The sequence below is a fragment of the Haemaphysalis longicornis genome, unplaced genomic scaffold, assembly GCF_048455015.1.
Source record: "Haemaphysalis longicornis isolate Haplotype H1 unplaced genomic scaffold, Haemaphysalis longicornis Haplotype H1 scaffold_8, whole genome shotgun sequence".
Taxonomy (NCBI): domain Eukaryota; kingdom Metazoa; phylum Arthropoda; class Arachnida; order Ixodida; family Ixodidae; genus Haemaphysalis; species Haemaphysalis longicornis.
Window position 1 is genome coordinate 117,870,841 of NW_027526445.1, and position 18,133 is coordinate 117,888,973.

The window sequence follows — 18,133 nt, forward strand, 5'->3', positions numbered from 1 at the left end:
TTCGTATGCATTGGCGCACACGCTTGCGTGTTTGTTCGGAACTTCAACCGTTTACTCCACCGTTCTTTGTCATAAAAAGAATGTGCAGTATGTTTCACGGGCATTTAGCTCGCTATGCAAACTGTAAGCCCTGCCTAACATGCGTTTGCTTTTGCCGGCCTCCGCCAATCGCAGAGCATTCCCAAGTGACATCACAGGTTCTGTTGCGGAAAATGAGCTGGTGGGTCGCATGGTCATTTCCTTTTTTCCTAATTATGTAGCTTATTTGAGCGAAGTTTGCGTTATGAGTGGTGTCGTTATGGTTCTAACGAGGCAATCTTTCGAATGAACCAAACTTGTGTTTTCTCTTCATGGCTCCTTTAAAGTCTCACTGGCAGTTTGTAAGACTGGGCAGCAATGCCCGATGTGATAATGATGGACGAACATTTATTATACAGTCAAACCCGGTTATAGCAAACTAATACGCGCCACGATTAGTTTAATATATCCGATAGTTCGATATAGCTGAAGCCACCTATAGCGTGTTTATTGTTACGAGTTCGCAATGCATGGGAATCCCCTTGCCATCCCTGCATGCAGAAACGAACAAAATAAGGTAGGTCATTACCATACACAAAACAATCGATTTATTGCAAATAATAAAGCTACTTTCCGCCTTAAACAGCCTACTTCCCCCCAAAAAAGCGGAGATTTGTTTTCCCTTTCGTTTTGGCAGCTCCAACTAGGACAGCATTCTTTACATGATACATTGTTTGGACACGAGTTCGAATCCGTGTCCTTCAATATTGCAGAAATATTGGCGGAGGACATTGACTGCCGAAAGCACTTCATTAAGCGTCGGACGGCTTTCACTCACGACATCCTCTGCCTCCTCAGTGCTTTTCATCAGCATTACGACAGTGCGGCTTACGGTGCCCGTGTCCGACAGGCTTACAGTGACGGCAATGTCGTCGTCGACACTCAGGAAATCTTCGAAGGACACTCCTTTCGGCACAGCATCGGGAAGGTTGGTGAGCTGCCGTCTTGGTCCAGACTCACTGACTGGGTGGTTCCGTCGCGAGTTCCGCGCGTCGGGAACAATTACGGAAAGTGTCGGGTGTCACGTCACTCCATACAACGCGCAATGCCTCAGTCGCGGCCTTTGCTCAGTGGTCGCAGCCAATCAACATCTCCATCGCCGCTCCGAGACCATGCATTCTGGCGGCCATTCTAGGCATGCCGAGTTCGATGTATCAGATGTGAAGTTCATTATAAGGAATATGTATTGGGTGTATTTCCGTAAATGATTTATTCTTGTTCGATGTATAGCATAATTCGCTTTATCCGGGTTCATTATAGTCGGGTTTGACTGTAATGTGTGGAAGAGAAAAAAAAATAAAGAGACAAAATAAAGACCGTGCCCCTGTTTTTAAGATGCGTTCGTTTGAGTGATGGTAAACAAAGAATGATTGAAAGATAGGCTTTATTGTGGGTTGGATTCGGGCATGCGGATTTTCCAGACTCCCACGACATACATTATAAGCAGTCTACAGCAAACTCACAATTCTCCTTTTCCTTGTAGAAAGCGTCTAATTGCATAAACTAGTACCAGTGACATCACAGATACTCAGCCCAAAAGCTGATGGGTGGTACCCCCAGTCAATTGATTTCCTTGTTATCGTGCTTAATTATTCAAATTTTGCAACTTGACACTGACATCGACTTGACAGACTTGGTGACATTGGAATCAGCATGTGAAATACTGTGAAATGCAGCCTCGAATTGCAATTTTTTAAAAAGCACTTCGGACAGCAACACTGGCAGTGGGGACAACACGGGGTGCCACTCACTCATTTCTGAGGACTGCGGCACACCAGATGCGCTGGCGCAGCGCCTTGGCTTTCTCCTGATCTCCGACAAAGTTGAGCAGCTCCACGGCCTTCATGAAGTCTTGCTCGTCGGCGTCATCATTTTCCTTGCTGATGTACATCTGTGAGCGGGGGCATCACCCCAAGAAGCGACAGCAGCTGACTAAGCTTGTGTTTCCCACTAAATAAAACCAACAAACCCGCACGCACCACATGCAATTAATTACAGCACTAAGTCACTGTGCAGTGACGCTACCAAAGTAAAAGATAACACGTGCCAAGACTGCATTCCTTATTTGTTCCTTTAATGACTCGCATGACCAAGATATCTGGCCAAGACATTTGAGCCACAGGAAAGAGCAAACGTCACGATTTGTAGCAATTTTGTCATGCTATTTTTTTTAACACTAGTCTGTACCGACACGAAACTTCCCAAATCGTACGAAGATCCAAGTTTCCAGATCTCCTCAAATGACCATCTTTGGGGGGAGCAACAATTATTTACCTCTGGCACAGGCATTTTCTCTCCCACCCCTTTCCTCATTAAGATTAGAGCTGGTGACACTGTCCGCCCTCGTCGCCGCTACAGCGCAACCTCATTTTGTAAACTGAAGCCAGAGTTGCTTGAACCATTGTCATCTTTAGGGGAACATCTGTTTCCAGCACAATCAGCCCGCTACATAATGGCTTGAATGGCAGCTAACTCTTACTTGTTGTGCACGCGCAATATTCGCACACTGTCCAAGCCCTCTTGTTGTGTGCCTGCCTCCATTTTCTTTGAAACCGCCAAACAAGCACAGAGACAGCCCCCATCAATCCACGCTTTCGTAGCGGCACTGATGCTAGTGACGTAGCGTGTTACAAGTAGTTCAAGCATGGCTGTGTGTCATTAAGCTTCAGATTTTTCAAAGCTGTACCAGTGCCAGTTGCTGCAGGAAATGAGTGACAGAAGAAGGAGAAGGAACACGCCAACAACTAAAAGAAACACGGTTAATGGGTCAAATAAACAAAACACAAGAAAGGGGACAAGAAAACAATATGCAAGAAAGTCTTGTCTATTTGCGCTATTAACCATTTCCTTATGCCACAACCAACATGCCCAGCAACGAGTTCTTTTAAGTGACAAGATGAACAAGAACATTAGGAAGGAGAACGCACACTAAGCTGAAGTTGAAATTCAGACAGTATGAATCCAAACGGTAGGTTTACTCTCTAAAAGTGAAAGACGTTTACAGATATTTAACACTGTCGTGACCACGCCTATTGCCATCGACAGTATGTTATCAATGAATACAAATCCAAAATTTGGTGCTCTTCGAGCGCTCTTGGACAGCTCACGCCATCCAAAGGGTAAAAGAGGAAGTATTTCATCAGTTTCACTTTTGAGTTTCTTTTCTCTACCACGGGGGGATTTTTAAAGGTCGTTTGCAGTTGGGGTGAAAGCTTTGTTTCACGACATCAAGAAACTGCTTCGTGCAGTGGCATATAGGCACCAGTGCTTATATTTTTGTATGTATGTAAATACCCTTTGTACATACAGAGCTCGTATTTGTAGAAGTGTTCTCTAAGGGCCTTGTATTCAACGTGTACATTTCAATTTTTTTTAATGTTTACCCTGTGCAAAGCAGCACTGATGTTTTCATCATTTTTTCTTTCTGTTACGTTTTTGTTTTGATAATTTCTTGGTCACATTCGTAATAAATCTGCTGTTTAAAATCAATGCTGTCGGAAAGCCCTATCCTGCCTCTATAATTTTATACCCTACACTTTAGCATCGGTCATTTTCTGTGTCAGGAAAAAATATTCCTGGGAATACCCAAAACAAGCGATTTTTTCCACAGTCACAAAAGTGCTAAGTGGCCCAACAACCCAAAGGTGCTGAACCCAAAGAGGAAGAGAAAGGGGGAGGGAGATTGCTTCCTCCAGGTGAAGCACCACGGTACAAATTCCTTAGGAAGGCATGCAAAATAGTCCCACGATAGCAAGAACATGCCAACAGCGCGCTGCAACCCACCTCTATCAGCTCCTCGGGATCAAGCACCCGCATGTCCTTGGGGTCCAAGCAGTATGCCTGCGAGTGCCCCAGAATGTGCGCCATCACAACTGACTGCTCTGAGAACAAGTGAGCGGTTGTTTAAGAACGGCACATTTACTGGGGCCCACCACAGCCTTGCACGTCTTAACACTGTGCATTGCTTAGGCTGCATGTTATACGAGTTCTTTTTTTTAGTTTAGCGAATATCAGGATGACGGGGTGCACTGTGGTCAAGTTCTCCAGGTTGATTTGAAACACCTAGAGTGCACTGGCAAGCTGTAAAAGTTTTTGCAAATTGAGTCCATGGGAAGTACAGCCTCTGTGGCTTCGAACCCAACCAGCAACTTCAGCACTTCAAGCGAAAGAGACCACCTTTATCCCGTGCCTTGCCAACTGATGTGGTCTTCTTGCAGCAATGTATGGGCAACCTTCAAGGACACCTTCAATATGCAGAAGGCAGCTTGTGTTTTAAAGGGGCACTGACACAAAATTTTGAAGGCGAGATAGCTTCGGAGATAGATTGGTGGGAACACATATACATCATCTGCAAAATATCAGCAGCGAATACAGCCTAGAACATATTTAAAATCAATTTTAAAGTTTGCGAAACGCAACCGAGCAGCCAGCAGAGGACCACGCGCAATCGACATCCCGACGATATTGTGTAAATAAACAACGTCCAAACACGTCACGAGTTTGTGTTTGCCGCTTCCGCACTGCCGGCGTTTTTCGCGGGCTCGCTCGGCTCGCCGCTCCAATCGGAGGGCCGGAAGGCGGAGTTCTGCTTTCGAGAACGAACGACCCGATCGTTGGCGGCGGAGGCGCCGTGATTTCGTCAGCTAATCGGGCAGAAGTTCTACAGCGATTCCAGGCACTCTGTTTCTATTACTGTTTATTACCATTGGATGCGAAAACGCGCCAGAGGCACGAAAAGCCCACTGAGCTAGCCGCACGGTCGCTGTGCAGGCGGCGGCCACAACCGCGAAGTGGCCCAGGCCGGCGCAGGTAGCTCGAGTGATAGCTTGTTACCGCTGCACGATTTGTCCCCAAGTCCCGACCATGGTGGCTTACATGAGAAAGGAGTTAATGATGCGATGGCGGGTTGCATTAAAAATTGTCATCCACACCGCTTACGAGAGCGGCACTCGAATATCCGCCGCAGTGCTAAGCCGAACACATCTGTAGGTGGACCTGTAGGCCGACCGGCCGGCTGCTCCCAGCGCGTGTCTTGCCACCCACCGTCTCGAGCGTCGCGCGTCGTTCTTTAGCCGCGGTAGCATTTGCACTCGCAGCGCCTGCGTCACATCCACGGTCGCATTTTAATTAAGCGCCTCACGAGATCAGTACGTGGGGGCATTCGCAGAAACTGCCGTCGATGCGGATTCGACAGTGCTACGGCGGCTCTGCTCTGTGATATCCCTCCGACGGTCACGTGGTCAGCTTTGTTCACACAAAATCCATCGTTTCGCGGCACTCGCTGAAACCAAAACTGCGACTGACCGCATTGAAAATGCCTCTCATTAAACAACCGTTGCACGCTGAAGCAAATGAGGTTTCTACAGGTTATAAGTAGGTCACTAGCTACTTATCGCAACAAAAAAAACAAGATGCAAAATTTTTGTGTCAGTGCCCCTTTAAGTTTTAAAAATCACATTATGGGTCATCCTCGCACATAGTCTACAATTCCTCGGAAGACACCACAGTTGTTTCCATCTACTGTTGTACCAAGACGAAGCGCAAGTCCCATAGCCGTAACATATTTTTCCAGTAGCCTGGCTCAAGAAACATGCACTGCAACTCAAGCAGCCAATTTCCACCCGCATAAAAATGCGAGCGCGGAAACACTGGACGCACAAATACATTGAGTACAGGCAACTTCACAAGAAGAAGCAGTGAACATTAGCGTATATGCCTGCTAAACAGACTAGCATGGAAAATAACGCAACACGAGTCGGCCAGGAGAATGCCGCACTATGTTTCACTCACCTCCTTCACTGATGAGGGCAGCGACTCCTGGTACTCGATCAGTTCGTGCTGCTTGTTGATGTCTGGGCAGAGGCACAAAATGTCAAAGTTTCTCAACGTGCAGTGTTTGCAAACCTTGCACACATAAACATGGCAAATTATGAACTTGTTTTACTACCACTACAATGTGGCGCTGCAAAGAAATGCAGCCACAACTGCCAATGCCACATTTCGCAATCAATGGCGTGAACAGGAACATAAGGAGATTAGAACATTAGAGCTACTGATCAGTCTGCATGTGCTACAGATCAACTGACAGCTGAGTGTGAGAAAAACAAAACAATAAAAAAATTGCACGTTTTGTTTAAGCACTTTCTTATACAAAACTAACTCCACACAAAACACTCATTCCTCCCTTTGCCTGTAGGCAGCTACAAATATATAAATATAACTTCTGAAAATTGGGCATACGAGGCTCAATAAATGAACACAGTAAGGAAAGCCAGCAGTCAAGAACACTAATGAGTACCAGGGTAAGTAGTTAGTCTGATGGTTCACTCGGGCCAGCGAGGGAAGCGCGTTTGCCTGGTAACTGGTTTTGAGACTTTAGCGCCACCAATTGGCCAAGTGTCGTGGGAAGTCACGCGACAAGAGGACAGAATGCAAAACAAACGGACGCTCCCAAGTGAGCTCCGAGACTGCAATCACTGCGGGCGGCACAACGCTGCTCCGAGATTTCGCTGGCGAGTCCAACCCCTTCGATCTCTGGGGTTGTTTAATGTATCGCTTCCAATGTTATTGTTATGGCCTACAATTACCCTGTGCGTACAATTGTAGACACAACTGTATTTGAACAATTGCACATGCAATTGTACATACACAATTGTGCACACAACTTGCGAGTGTAAAATTGTACACAATTGTATATAATTGTACATACAATTAGCCTGTACTGGCTAGATTTTCGCCATTTTTGGCTGTATCTGAAGATTATAGTGCGATATAACCGTAGAAATACATTTGCTCTAGCTAGAGTAAAATTTTGTGCAGTTTTATTTTATAAAATATTAGTGTGCCAATGACCCCAACAGAAGAAAAATCATATGGACCCTGGCCAACTCCACTCTTCATGGCAACCACAAGGCCAATCAGGCCCCGAAATAACAGGAAGTCATCCTGAGACGACTACAGGCCAACATGACTGCGCGCCCATCCATACTACTCTCTACGATCCCCTCTTTATCAACTGCCAAGCCTCGGGTACCACATTGTCTGGAAATGCCAACCAAACCCAGATCGTCCTCCTTCCCATACCTCTCGCACGAGCAGAGGAGAGCAGAGGAGAGGAGAGGAGAGGAGAGGAGAGTACGCTGGCCAGCTCCTGTCCCGATCGAAACGCAGCTTTTGCTGGCAGAAAGAGCGAAGACAGTTGGCTGCACCAGCGGAGTTTCGGACTAAAAACCCCAACCACAAGTTTCTCCCCCCCGTTCTCTCTCTCTTCCACAAGAGAGCATTACTCACTGGCGACGAGCTCAGCCTGGGCCTCGTCTGGCGAGTCATCACTTGCGAGGGCAGCCAGCTTGCTGAAGCTCAGCAGAGTCTGCAAGTTGGGAAAGAAAAAAGTGGTGTTTGAGTATTACATTGCATGTAATATGTAAGCCCTTCCCAGGCCAGTGTCAAGGCACTCCCAGGTACAACGAAAACCTTAAAGGGGTCGTGAAAAGAAAATGCATTCGTCTTTGCTTAATTTTGCCTGCTTGAACGACCTTTTAAGAACATAAATCCCAAATATTTTCACAATTCGTTGCTTCTGGAATTGAGGAGGCGCCGTTGAAATTCCCGTTTTGAGGCGCATCGCAAGCGACCATGCACGCGCCGTCGGTCGGCAGCGCAACTAGAGTGACGTCACGTCAAGTACATTCGAGAGTTCAACGCGGTTCAATGTTCTTTGCGTATAATGTTCTGCAAAACTGCAAACCCGATATTTTAAAAATAATGCATCCTTTATTCGTTGCCAAAAAACAGTTTTCTATCCCCGTGAGCGGTGTCGTGACCGCTTCAGTTGTCTGGCAACCATTGCAGCCCAACTCAGACCAAGGAGATGCTCACGTTCTTTTGCCGAATTCTCTTCGGAATCTAACCTTTTTTGTATGAAATGGCCCAAAACTGCTCAAGCAAAAAAAAAAAAAAAAAAAAAAAAAAAAAGGTGCTCGCGTGCGATTCGAACTTGCGGCCTCCGGACCAGTCCAACGTTACGGCCAGGCTAGCCGGACACTTCATCCACTACACTATCGACGTGAGAAGCGCGCATAAAAGCCTCTTCGCATTTGTAATCTAGAAGTCTGTCGTGTTTTCATAAATTCTAATTAACCCAGAGCTTTAACCGCCAACTTACTGTTGAGCGCTTCCGCAGTAAGCCAAAGGAGAGCGTATAAAATCAACGAAACAGCGTTAACAGCATTGTTTATTGCAGGAAACAGGAAAACAATCGTCGAACTGCGTAATGTTGGAACTCGGCGACTCGGCGCTGTATCGCTACTTCTCGCTAGTTATTTTTGCGCATGACGAGTGAATGATGGATCGGTTTTAAGTTCTGACTACTCAAAGTCCTTCAATAAACGTGTTTACGTAATAAATTCCCATTTTAAGCGTTCAGTCATTTAATTCGTCAGGTCAGAAGTTTCACGTTCGCGCAACTTACATTACAGGCTACGTAAGACAGACGTCGGCAAACTTGTGCAAGAATATCGGCTAGCAAAACGACAGTTTAGACTCGTACAAAGCAGCGTAAACAGTTTACGAATGCCCAGTTTAGATTAAACATTGTTACTTTTGCCTGCGCCACTCGCCGGCGTTGTTGAGTGAAAGTTAGACCATGTTGATCAGTCGTATCAGAGATCAGACATCTCCCGTTCAGTTGCAGGGCGTGTTTCATCATGGCGCCGATGTTGCAGCTTTATCTGACCCTTTGCAAGCCCGCTCTCTGCCGACATATTGGCTACGATTGGCTTCTTACTGACTTACTGAAACGTCACTTCACGAGTTGAGGATGAAAGCCTCGGTGAAACCGTAACTGCATTTGTTTACTTATTTGCCGATATTGGCCAACGAAACGGGTATGCATTGTTTGTTTATCAAGGTTCTACGATTATAAGCGCATACACAACATAGTTTTTTGAAAATCTCTTCGAGAGAGAGAGAGAGAGAGAGAGAGAGAGAGAGAGAGAGAGAGAGAGAGAGAGAGAGAGAGAGAGAGAGAGAGAGAGAGAGAGAGAGAGAGAGAGAGAGAGAGAGAGAGAGAGAGAGAGAGAGAGAGAGAGAGAGAGAGAGAGAGATTACTGTGTCACCAGCATGCTGGAAAATGGGCATAAACTGTTGCTTTTCATCTCTGTCTAACAGTAGCACTTGTGCGCTGTATTTAAATTGGGATCCAGAGGACGAATTTTCAGATGCAGCACTGATTGATTATGCCGTGGCCACATAGCTGCTTGCGCACCTTTCCACGAGCCACCAAGGAGGCTGCCGTGTCATACGTCATCTTCCTCCCTGATAAGTAGTGGCAATGTGGGCACCCGCTGCGACCTACCTTCTTGCGTGCCACGTGGCGCTCCTCGTGCATTGCCAGCCGGTGCAGGGTGGAGGCGGCCTGCGCCATGCGGCCCGTGTGGATGTGGTGCAGCCAGCTCAGGTCGTCGTGGCCCTCCAGGAAGCGCTCCAGGGGGCCGTGCTGCGCTTGGGGCTGTTCCAGAAGCTCCCCCCGCCGGCCTGACAGCCGCAAAGGCGGGAGATTCGAAATCGGCACGAGTAAACCACAGTTCCTCGCTGCGAGTCTACAGATGCTCCACTTAACTTAATGCTACCGCTAACAACAAGTGCAGCTCACAATGCGCTGCAACACAAGCCAAGGGTAAATAAAGGAATCGCACATCAACCACTGTGCACTGGCAAATGCGCACGAGGCATTGCTGGCTGAATGTGCCTCACACACTTTTGACATGGTAGCAGTGAACAGAAACAGCTCAGCTACTTAATTAGGCACGACTGGGATATTCTTCGAGAGGCATGCGAGAGCGACTGCCAGAATTTCACAATGTATGGGTTGCTTGTGGCAGCAACCCGTACCAAGGTTACTAGAATAAACTCAGTTTGAAAGAGCTCCGCCGGAGAGGCGGGCCGCGTGGCGGGCGCGAGAACTAGTGGCGCTGTAGTCGAGTTTTGCGCTACTCTCGGCGCGTCGTCTGCTACTGCGGCGGGCCGCCGCCCCGAGGTACCGCGGCGGCTTTCTAATACAGCGTAGACCATTTATAACGTAACCGCTTATAGTGCGGGACCGGATATAACGCGGGTTTTTGTGACCACCGGTTTGCCTCCCATAGAACTCAATGTATAAGCATACCGCTTAAGATGCGGTTGGCCGAGCCACAATACCGTTTATAGTGCGGTTTTTCGGCGGGTCTGCTGATCGACCGGCGCAGCTGGGGCATCGTTTTAGGGTAGCAAAAGAAAAAAAGAAATGATGAAATCGGCCATCTCACACAGCGCGCACCGCTTGCTCTCCTCTAACTTCGATTAAGGCGGATTTCTGGGCAAGTTGGTATTCCATTGCAAGACTGTTCAAAGCGCAAAACGTAAAACGAGGGACGACGAGAGGCACAGGGACACGCGCTTGTCCCTGTGCCTCTCGTCGTCCCTCGTTTTACGTTTTGCGCTTTGAATAGTCTTGCAATCTAACTTCGACACAGAAGAAAAAAATAGGCACCCTTTAGTTGGCGCGTACGTGATAACCACAGCTGTCCTTGCTTGATGCACCTTGGAAGATAGCGACCGACTCCTCGCCCGCGCGTGGCAAGTTGTTTCTATTAATCGTGAACCGCATGGCCCGTTTTCGCACACGAATTGTGCACATCGGCGTTGCGCGTGCGTTTTTTTCATGCTCGCGTCTACGATTCCGCGCTCGCGGTGGCTTCTTCGCGTGGCAGTGGGAGGAGCCTGACGACTTGCACCAATGGAAAGACGCGCACCTAAGCGGGAGATTCGAAGCGCCCCGAGCCGGCTAGCCGCGCCAGAGGTGTTTAGGCTAAAGTCCCTCAATCAGATGAAGGGACTTTAGTTTAGGCTTACCACCGCGGTATTTTTTTGATGGGCGCTTTCACAAGCAGCGTGGATGGCAGTTTATATTCCACTTTGCGGTCACATTATCAGCCCTTTTCTTGCATGAGCATCTTCGCTTGCGCCTCGTGCGGCATTTCAGCGAGCGGTTAGAAGTTGTCGCTGGAGCTGCCTGCACCGCTTCACGGCCAGTGCCGACGCCATGTTGCCGCCTCTTACTGCGCCGCACACATTACGCCAGTTGTATCCGCGCCGGCGTCGCCGCGCCTGCGGCGTGCGCTGCACGTTTTCGCGAGAAATCGCTCTATGCGGTTCACGCTTTAGAACATTGTGCAGATAAGCCACCGCTCTTTCCGAACAAGCGAGCCGCGCGAAGGTTTCCACCACCAGTACGTTGCGCTGATAAGCAGCCGCCTTCGGCATCGTGAACTCATGGTGGGGTAAAAAAAAAAAAATCCCACTGGCCTATCTTATCATGTCCTGCGGCATCTTCATAGACGCAAAAAACGCAGCCATGGTCTTTCAAAACACAAACACAACGGAAGTTAAAGCCGCACTCGCCGTTTGTAAGACCGCGCTTTTGCAATGTGAGACCCTGCAGCAGCGGCTGATGTTAAAAATAATACGAAATAAAGACCCTGCCTTTGTTTTGAGGTGCTGTGCGTTTGGGTGATAAAAAATTTATCATGACTTGAGAGGTAGGTGGCGATTTGGTTGAATTCGCGCACGTTTTGGTTATAGTGCGGTACCGCTTATAGTGCGGATTTTTGCGGCTCCCGCGACATACGTTATAAGCGGTCTACACTGTACTGCTATTGCGAAACTTAAACATATATCATCTTCCCGGTAGACAAGCTTAAACATCTTCATCCTTCCAGTCGACGTTACCGCATCCCATTTGTGCACTGTTTGAGTAGATATGCGTACGATCGTCTATATGCGCATTGACTTGCATGCGTTGCTCATTGGCTGGCTAAGAATCGACGGTGGGCCTATATTTCAGCTGTGTAGATTGCGTTTAACTTCCATATACGGGAGTTTCTTAGCGAGTGAGCATTTTCAGCGTAGTTTCGATAAGTACTGAGCTGTCTTATCTCGACGAAAAATGACCCAACACGTTTGTAAAAGCCGTGCCTTTATGCCTGTGCACCAACACGACAGTTTTTGTGAATCTCGTCAGTGCGAGGTTCCGTTAACCAGCTTCCGATGTAGAGTTCCTATTCTCAACTTTTATATGAGCCGGGCTCGTCTCACCTCCTCCGGCTTCAGCGCTGTTTGTGGTGCATACGAGACATTAGATCACCGAAGATGAAAGTTCGCCTAAGGTTCTGACGCTCAGTTCATCTCTCGCAGAGGCACTCGACTTTTGCGAAATCACGTTAAAGCTTTAATCCACAATTTAAAGGTGCGGATTCTACGCCTAAGTTCATAAGGATCTTTGACCGCCCTTTTGATGTTTTGAACTCAAGAAATCCTCCACCTGATCGTTCAAGGCACCTCTGCGAAAGGCGAATGAGGATTCAATGAGGACTTTGTTAAAGGCTGAATTGTACATAACAGGACTCCAGGAAGCACAAGGAAAATCAGCAATTGAGGGCCTCAAGAAAACCGTATTTTTAGGACTCCCCATACGTATGAACAGTGTCATGGCAACTTTTGACAGGCTTGTGGAAACAGGGAAGCTGCAGAATTTGCTCACGCACGAGATGTCTCAAAACCGCCTGAAAACATTTTTTTGGTTGCGTAAAAGGAAAGGGGTGTCAAAAAACAACAACCCTACTACCTTCCAAAGGATCTGCATAAGGCAGTTGTTTAAGCAATTCCATGTTAGCCGTACGCGATTAAATATGATCGAATACGCATTCAGCCGTTCGCGGGCGTAATGCGTATTCACTTTAAACATTCAAAAAGTCAGGTACTCAGTGAAAGCAACAAAGGGGTATATGACTTTTATTCACCCGGAATTAATTCGAAAGGCCGTAGAAGGTGAGACCAGCCCGGCGCACATAAAAATGCAGCATTGGAACTCTACACCGGAAGCTGGTTAACGGGACCTCCCACTGATGAGGTTCACAAAAACTGTCGTACTGCCATGCGGGCCGGAACGACCACCCTCACGTGTTTTGCCTGAAGCCAGGCAAAACACCTGTTGTTTTGCCTGGCGAGAGTCGGCGTCAATAGCGGGCGCCTCCTTCACTCCAGAAGGTTTTCATTAAGCTCGTCGGTGCAAGTGCGCGTGCTTTGCAGCGACCAATATTACTAGTAACGTTGGCAGCGAGTATGTACGCTTTGCTCGTCGGTCATTTTTGGAACTGTTTTTGGCCATGCGAAGGCTTGCACGAACACACGTACATCATGTACAAAGTGTAGGAGGAGCAAGAGATTCATCCACGGTTCGGCATGCCAACTTGCTTTGCGCCGGAATGCAAGAGCGGCTGCCGCAACGGCTACTCCACTTCACGCCACTTCTTCGGGCCACCAAAGGACCCTACGGAATTCAAAAGGTGGGAGCAAGCTTTACATCGCAAAGATAAAAAGCTAACTGCGAAATGCAAAGTCTGTGACATTAATTTTGAAGATGACGACATTGTAAAGCACAACCGTCATGTTCTTGCCGGACAAGAAATTTTGATAGCTCAGTAGTTATCGGAACTACGCTGAGAATTCTCACTCGCTAAGAAACTCCCGTATATGGAAGTTGCACGCAATCTAGGCAGTTCAAATATAGGCCCACCGTCGAATCAGCCAACCAATGAGCAACGCACGCAAGTCAATGCTGTATATACAGACGACCGTATGCATATCTACGTAAACAGTGCGCAAATGTGATGCGGGGTGTCAACTGGAAGGATGACTAATTTTGAGGTTTGTCGACTGCGAGGATGATAAATGTTCAAGTTTGGCCATAGCACTACTAGAAAGCCACCGCGAGCAACTCCGCGGCGGCCCACCGCGGCATGCCGCCGCCGCCGCAGTAGCAGACGACGCCCCGAGAGTAGCACAAGACTTGACTGCAGCGCCGCTAGTACTCGCGACCGCCGTTTGGCCCACCCTCCTCCGCTGGCGGAGATGCGGAGCTCCGAAACTGAGTTTGTTCTAGTAACGTTGACCCGTACAGCCTCTGAATTTGGAGCTTTCTGAGGATCTTTAACGTGGACCAAAATCTTGACACACAGGCGTTTTCATTTTTCACTTCCGCCTGAAAAGCGGCCACCACAGCCGAGAAAGACGAACAGTCTGAACGTGCTAAATTTAAAAGTCTTAAAAAAAAAAAAAAAAAAAAAAAAGAGGAAGATAAAATAACCGTTTTTTCCGGTTCATTCAGTACATACAATAACATTTTTTCACATAGGTCATACCCTCCCTTTACCTCACATTTATTGAAAGAAATCTGTGCATTTACATTCGTGTTCCATTCCGGTCTGACTGCACTTAGTTCCATCATGCCTAGTTGCAATGCAAAGCTTGCAAAGCTTGCGATGCCCAGACCCCTGGCTGGCTGTGCAGTGCTGCTGTTACTTGCAACAAGACACACAATGACCGGGGGGCCATCTTTGGGAGTAACAGTACTCACCAGAGTCAAGCTGCCATTTGAAGACAAACTCCGAAAATCCCTAAAGGAGAAAAGAGGGCAAAGAACAAGAAAAAACAAAAATGAAGTTGTGACCACAAACCATGGCAACTTTGCATGTTCTTCATGAGTAAGTAAGAGCGTCGTTGCCTCCCGAAAAGCCCCCCCCCAAGATAAATAGCAGCTTCCTGTGAGTGCACTTTTTGATTTCTGCATTTGTTTTCACATTACAAAAACTTTAATTTAGTTTAGTTTAGAGCAAATAAAAATTATGGGATGAATTGATTAAGATTTTCCCTAAGCACTCAAGCCAGCCTCATTTGGTATATTTGCGTCCTTAAAGGAGCCATGAAGACAAAACAAGTTTGTGTTATTCGAAAGGTATTGTGTCTTATAGTGCCCCCAGCGCTTGTCTGAATGCAAACGATGCTTTATTCACTAAGAAATTACTTAATTTAAGTTAAAATTTTGATTTTCCCGCTATATCGTGTGTTTTCGTGGTCTGCAATGACATCACAGGGCATTGTTTACCGTTAGAGAACCTAGATGGCGCCACCACACCGCGGCAAGCCGTTTTTCTGCCTTTGGTTTGTTTGTGAACGTATTTGTACATGGCTTATTTTTGTTCATGGAGACAATCGTTTCGTAAAACATGGAGATAGCTCAACAAATACGGTCGCCTAAGACATCGTCGCTTGCGTCAATCGGCCAGTGTCGTCTAAATCAACCCCAAAGCCCCGCAGTCCTGTGCAGCTAAACCAAGCATAGTGCACGCAGCACCAACAGCAGTACACGCATCGGTACTTCTATGTTTACGTGTGCTTTCATAACTTCCACTGTTTGTCCCACCATTCTTAGGGCTTTAAAAAGAATTTGCTCTAAATTTAAGCGCAAATAGCTCGTTTGGCAAGCTTATAAGCTGTGCCTAATTTGAGTTTGCTTTTGCCGCCCTCCGCCAATCGCAGAGCTGTCTGGTATAACATCATAGGTTCTGTTGCGGGAAATGAGCTAGTAGGTTGCATGACCATTCCCTTTTTTCCTAATTATGTAGCTTATTTGAGCAAAGTTTACGTTAAAAGTGGTGTCAGTATGTTTCTAACGAGGCAATCTTTTGAATGAACCAAACTTGTGTTTTCTCTTCATGGCTCCTTTAATTGGGTCCAAGGATCTTGCTTGCCCTCTTTAAAGGGACAGACAACCGATTTTCGTCGAGTAAATTTTCTTTATCCGCAAAAGAAAAGCATCTCTTAAAATGCCTTCACACGAAACGCTTTTGCTGATAGCGCCCTCAAACTTTTGAAATTGGAATCTTTAGATCTGACAGCCATAAGTGTCCCATCAAAAGGAATGCTGGCAACTGGACGGTTCGCCGCGCGGCAACACTTTTAACTGCACGCGATATTTAAAAAGGTCTGTTTAAAACTTGTTCCTGGCTAAAACAACATTAATGCGCAACCTTTCCTATTCCTTCATGTGGTTCTGAAGTCTGAAAGCCACCTTCCCGACTTCAGAAATTTCAGTGCCAAATTAAAATTATTTCCACCTGTTTATTTAGAAATTCCTTGCAGTTACCCAGTAATATAGCACTGGCTTTCATGTGAGCTGAAGGACCCGTACTCCCCAAAAATTGGTTGTCTGCCCCTTTAACATGTGCAATGCACCAGACTGCATAAATTTCCTGCCTACGAAGCGCTGAGTACGTACGAATGTGTTACTCTGAGTATATGTAACACTGTGCTGAGTATGCGTCTTGTAACATGCCTTGCCAAAATGGTTTTAAGAATCCGCAAAGGTAGCAGGAATTGCGCAAAATGGCCAGAAATGCGAAAAGGAAGAGCCTCAGCACCACAAGCCCGTACATTACCTTTTAAGTGGCAATCAAAAAGGAAGGTTGTAACAGAAACTTCTGCTACCTCAAATAAGTTGTGGGAAACAATGGCCGAAACAAGAAACACCAAGTGCAATCAAAAAGGAAGGTTGTAACAAAAACTTCTGCTACCTCAAATAAGTTGCGGGAAACAATGGCCGAAACAAGAAACACCAAGTGCATGGTCCAAGAACTGCAAAGCACAGCTTAGCCCTGTAGGGCTCAGCGAGAACTTTGTCATTAAACTAGGCTTACAGGAGGAGGTCTGTGTTGCCTTGCAACACAGAAAGTGCTCTACTGACCTGAAGTGCTATTCCCAGCACCACTAGGAGTTTGGGAACTCATCCGAGATTCCTTCTGTTAAAAAAAAAACTGTTCCCTCATATGTTTCAAGATGTACGATGCCTGCCAATTGGCGATGGGCCCCTACCACATGAACAAAAGAAGACAGCACAGCTGGAACAGGATGAAAGGGAGACTTGGCACACACGAGTGCCGTAGCCTTCACAGAGAGAGGGCACAGTCGTGCACTGCACCCCACTAGACGGGACCCCTGGTGCCCACCTCATTGGCGAACTGCACCATGTAGTTCTGCAGCTTCTCCTTGTTGTTGGTGGTCTCGCAGATCTCCACCAGGGAGCCAAAGTCGTAGTACTTCTCGGCCAGGGCGCCGCCCGCTCGTACTGGCCAGCCTTGACTGCAACGAGGGAGGGAGAGAGAGCCATTGTTTCGAAACCAAACAGAGATGAGAAAATTGGCACAGAGACGGCCGATTGATTGGTTGTAGGGTTTAACGCGCCGACACAGCGCAGGCGATGATGCGCGCCGTAGTGGAGGGCTCCGGATTAATTTCGACCACCTGGGGATTTTTTAGGTGCGCCGAAATCTCATACACACGGGCGTTTTTGCTTTTCACCTCCACCAGAAAAGTGGCCGCCGCGGCCGGGAACTGATTTCGCGTCCTTGTGCTCAGAAGCAGAACACCATAGCCCCTGTGCCACCACGGCGGGTCAGAGACGGCCGAAGACTACAGGCTAAGTTCAGGTAGTCAGCTGCTTGCTCCCTTCCATCATCCACAAGGCACAAAGAAATCCACACTTTACCACCACTACAGGGAGGGAGGGAGGGAGGGAGAGAGAGAGAGAGAGAGAGAGAGAGAGAGAGAGAGAGAGAGAGAGAGAGAGAGAGAGAGAGGAGAGAGAGAGAGAGAGAGGAGAGAGAGAGAGAGAGAGAGAGAGAGAGAGAGAGAGAGAGAGAGAGAGAGAGAGAGAGCTGCAATTTCGTCAGGTGAGCTGAATGACAAAGCCAATTTTGTACAAAAGATATGCTCTTCCGGCCAACTGCTTTAAAGGGACCCTGAAACACACTTTGAGCAGTGCAAGTAAACCTGCGCGATGCTTAGCTTTCACTACCAGAAATACCTGTGCCAAATATTACACGTACACGTGAAGCGGTGACTGCGCAAATCGCTGTGAAACACTCAAAAAAAAAAAAGAGAGAAACACCAACCGTGCACACTTCAGTTCTCATTATACATCCCTGGCATGGCCCAAACGACGTCATTGAGGCCATGGCTGTCCGATCGGTTGTCACTGGTCAACTACACGACTTATTTCTCGCATTTCCTGCGACGATCCGCCGTTGTCAGCGCTGTGTATGAACCTCTTATATGCCTGAACCTGTAGGCACCGGTTTGCCGTTCTTTTGTGTTTTGAGTGCGCATGCAGCTTGAGTGATGA

At 47.3% G+C, this 18,133-nt stretch overlaps 1 protein-coding gene across 1 annotated transcript in view; it reads right to left on the reverse strand.

Moving 5' to 3' along the window:
* Nup133 (nuclear pore complex protein Nup133) overlaps positions 1 to 18,133 on the reverse strand; it is a 63,317-nt gene that overhangs the window by 4,040 nt on the left and 41,144 nt on the right. The window contains 8 exon segments of the mRNA XM_077681703.1: positions 1,830 to 1,969; positions 3,862 to 3,918; positions 5,869 to 5,930; positions 7,369 to 7,447; positions 9,434 to 9,612; positions 14,531 to 14,570; positions 16,959 to 17,062; positions 17,065 to 17,091. Coding sequence (XP_077537829.1) covers positions 1,830 to 1,969; positions 3,862 to 3,918; positions 5,869 to 5,930; positions 7,369 to 7,447; positions 9,434 to 9,612; positions 14,531 to 14,570; positions 16,959 to 17,062; positions 17,065 to 17,091 — 688 coding nt within the window.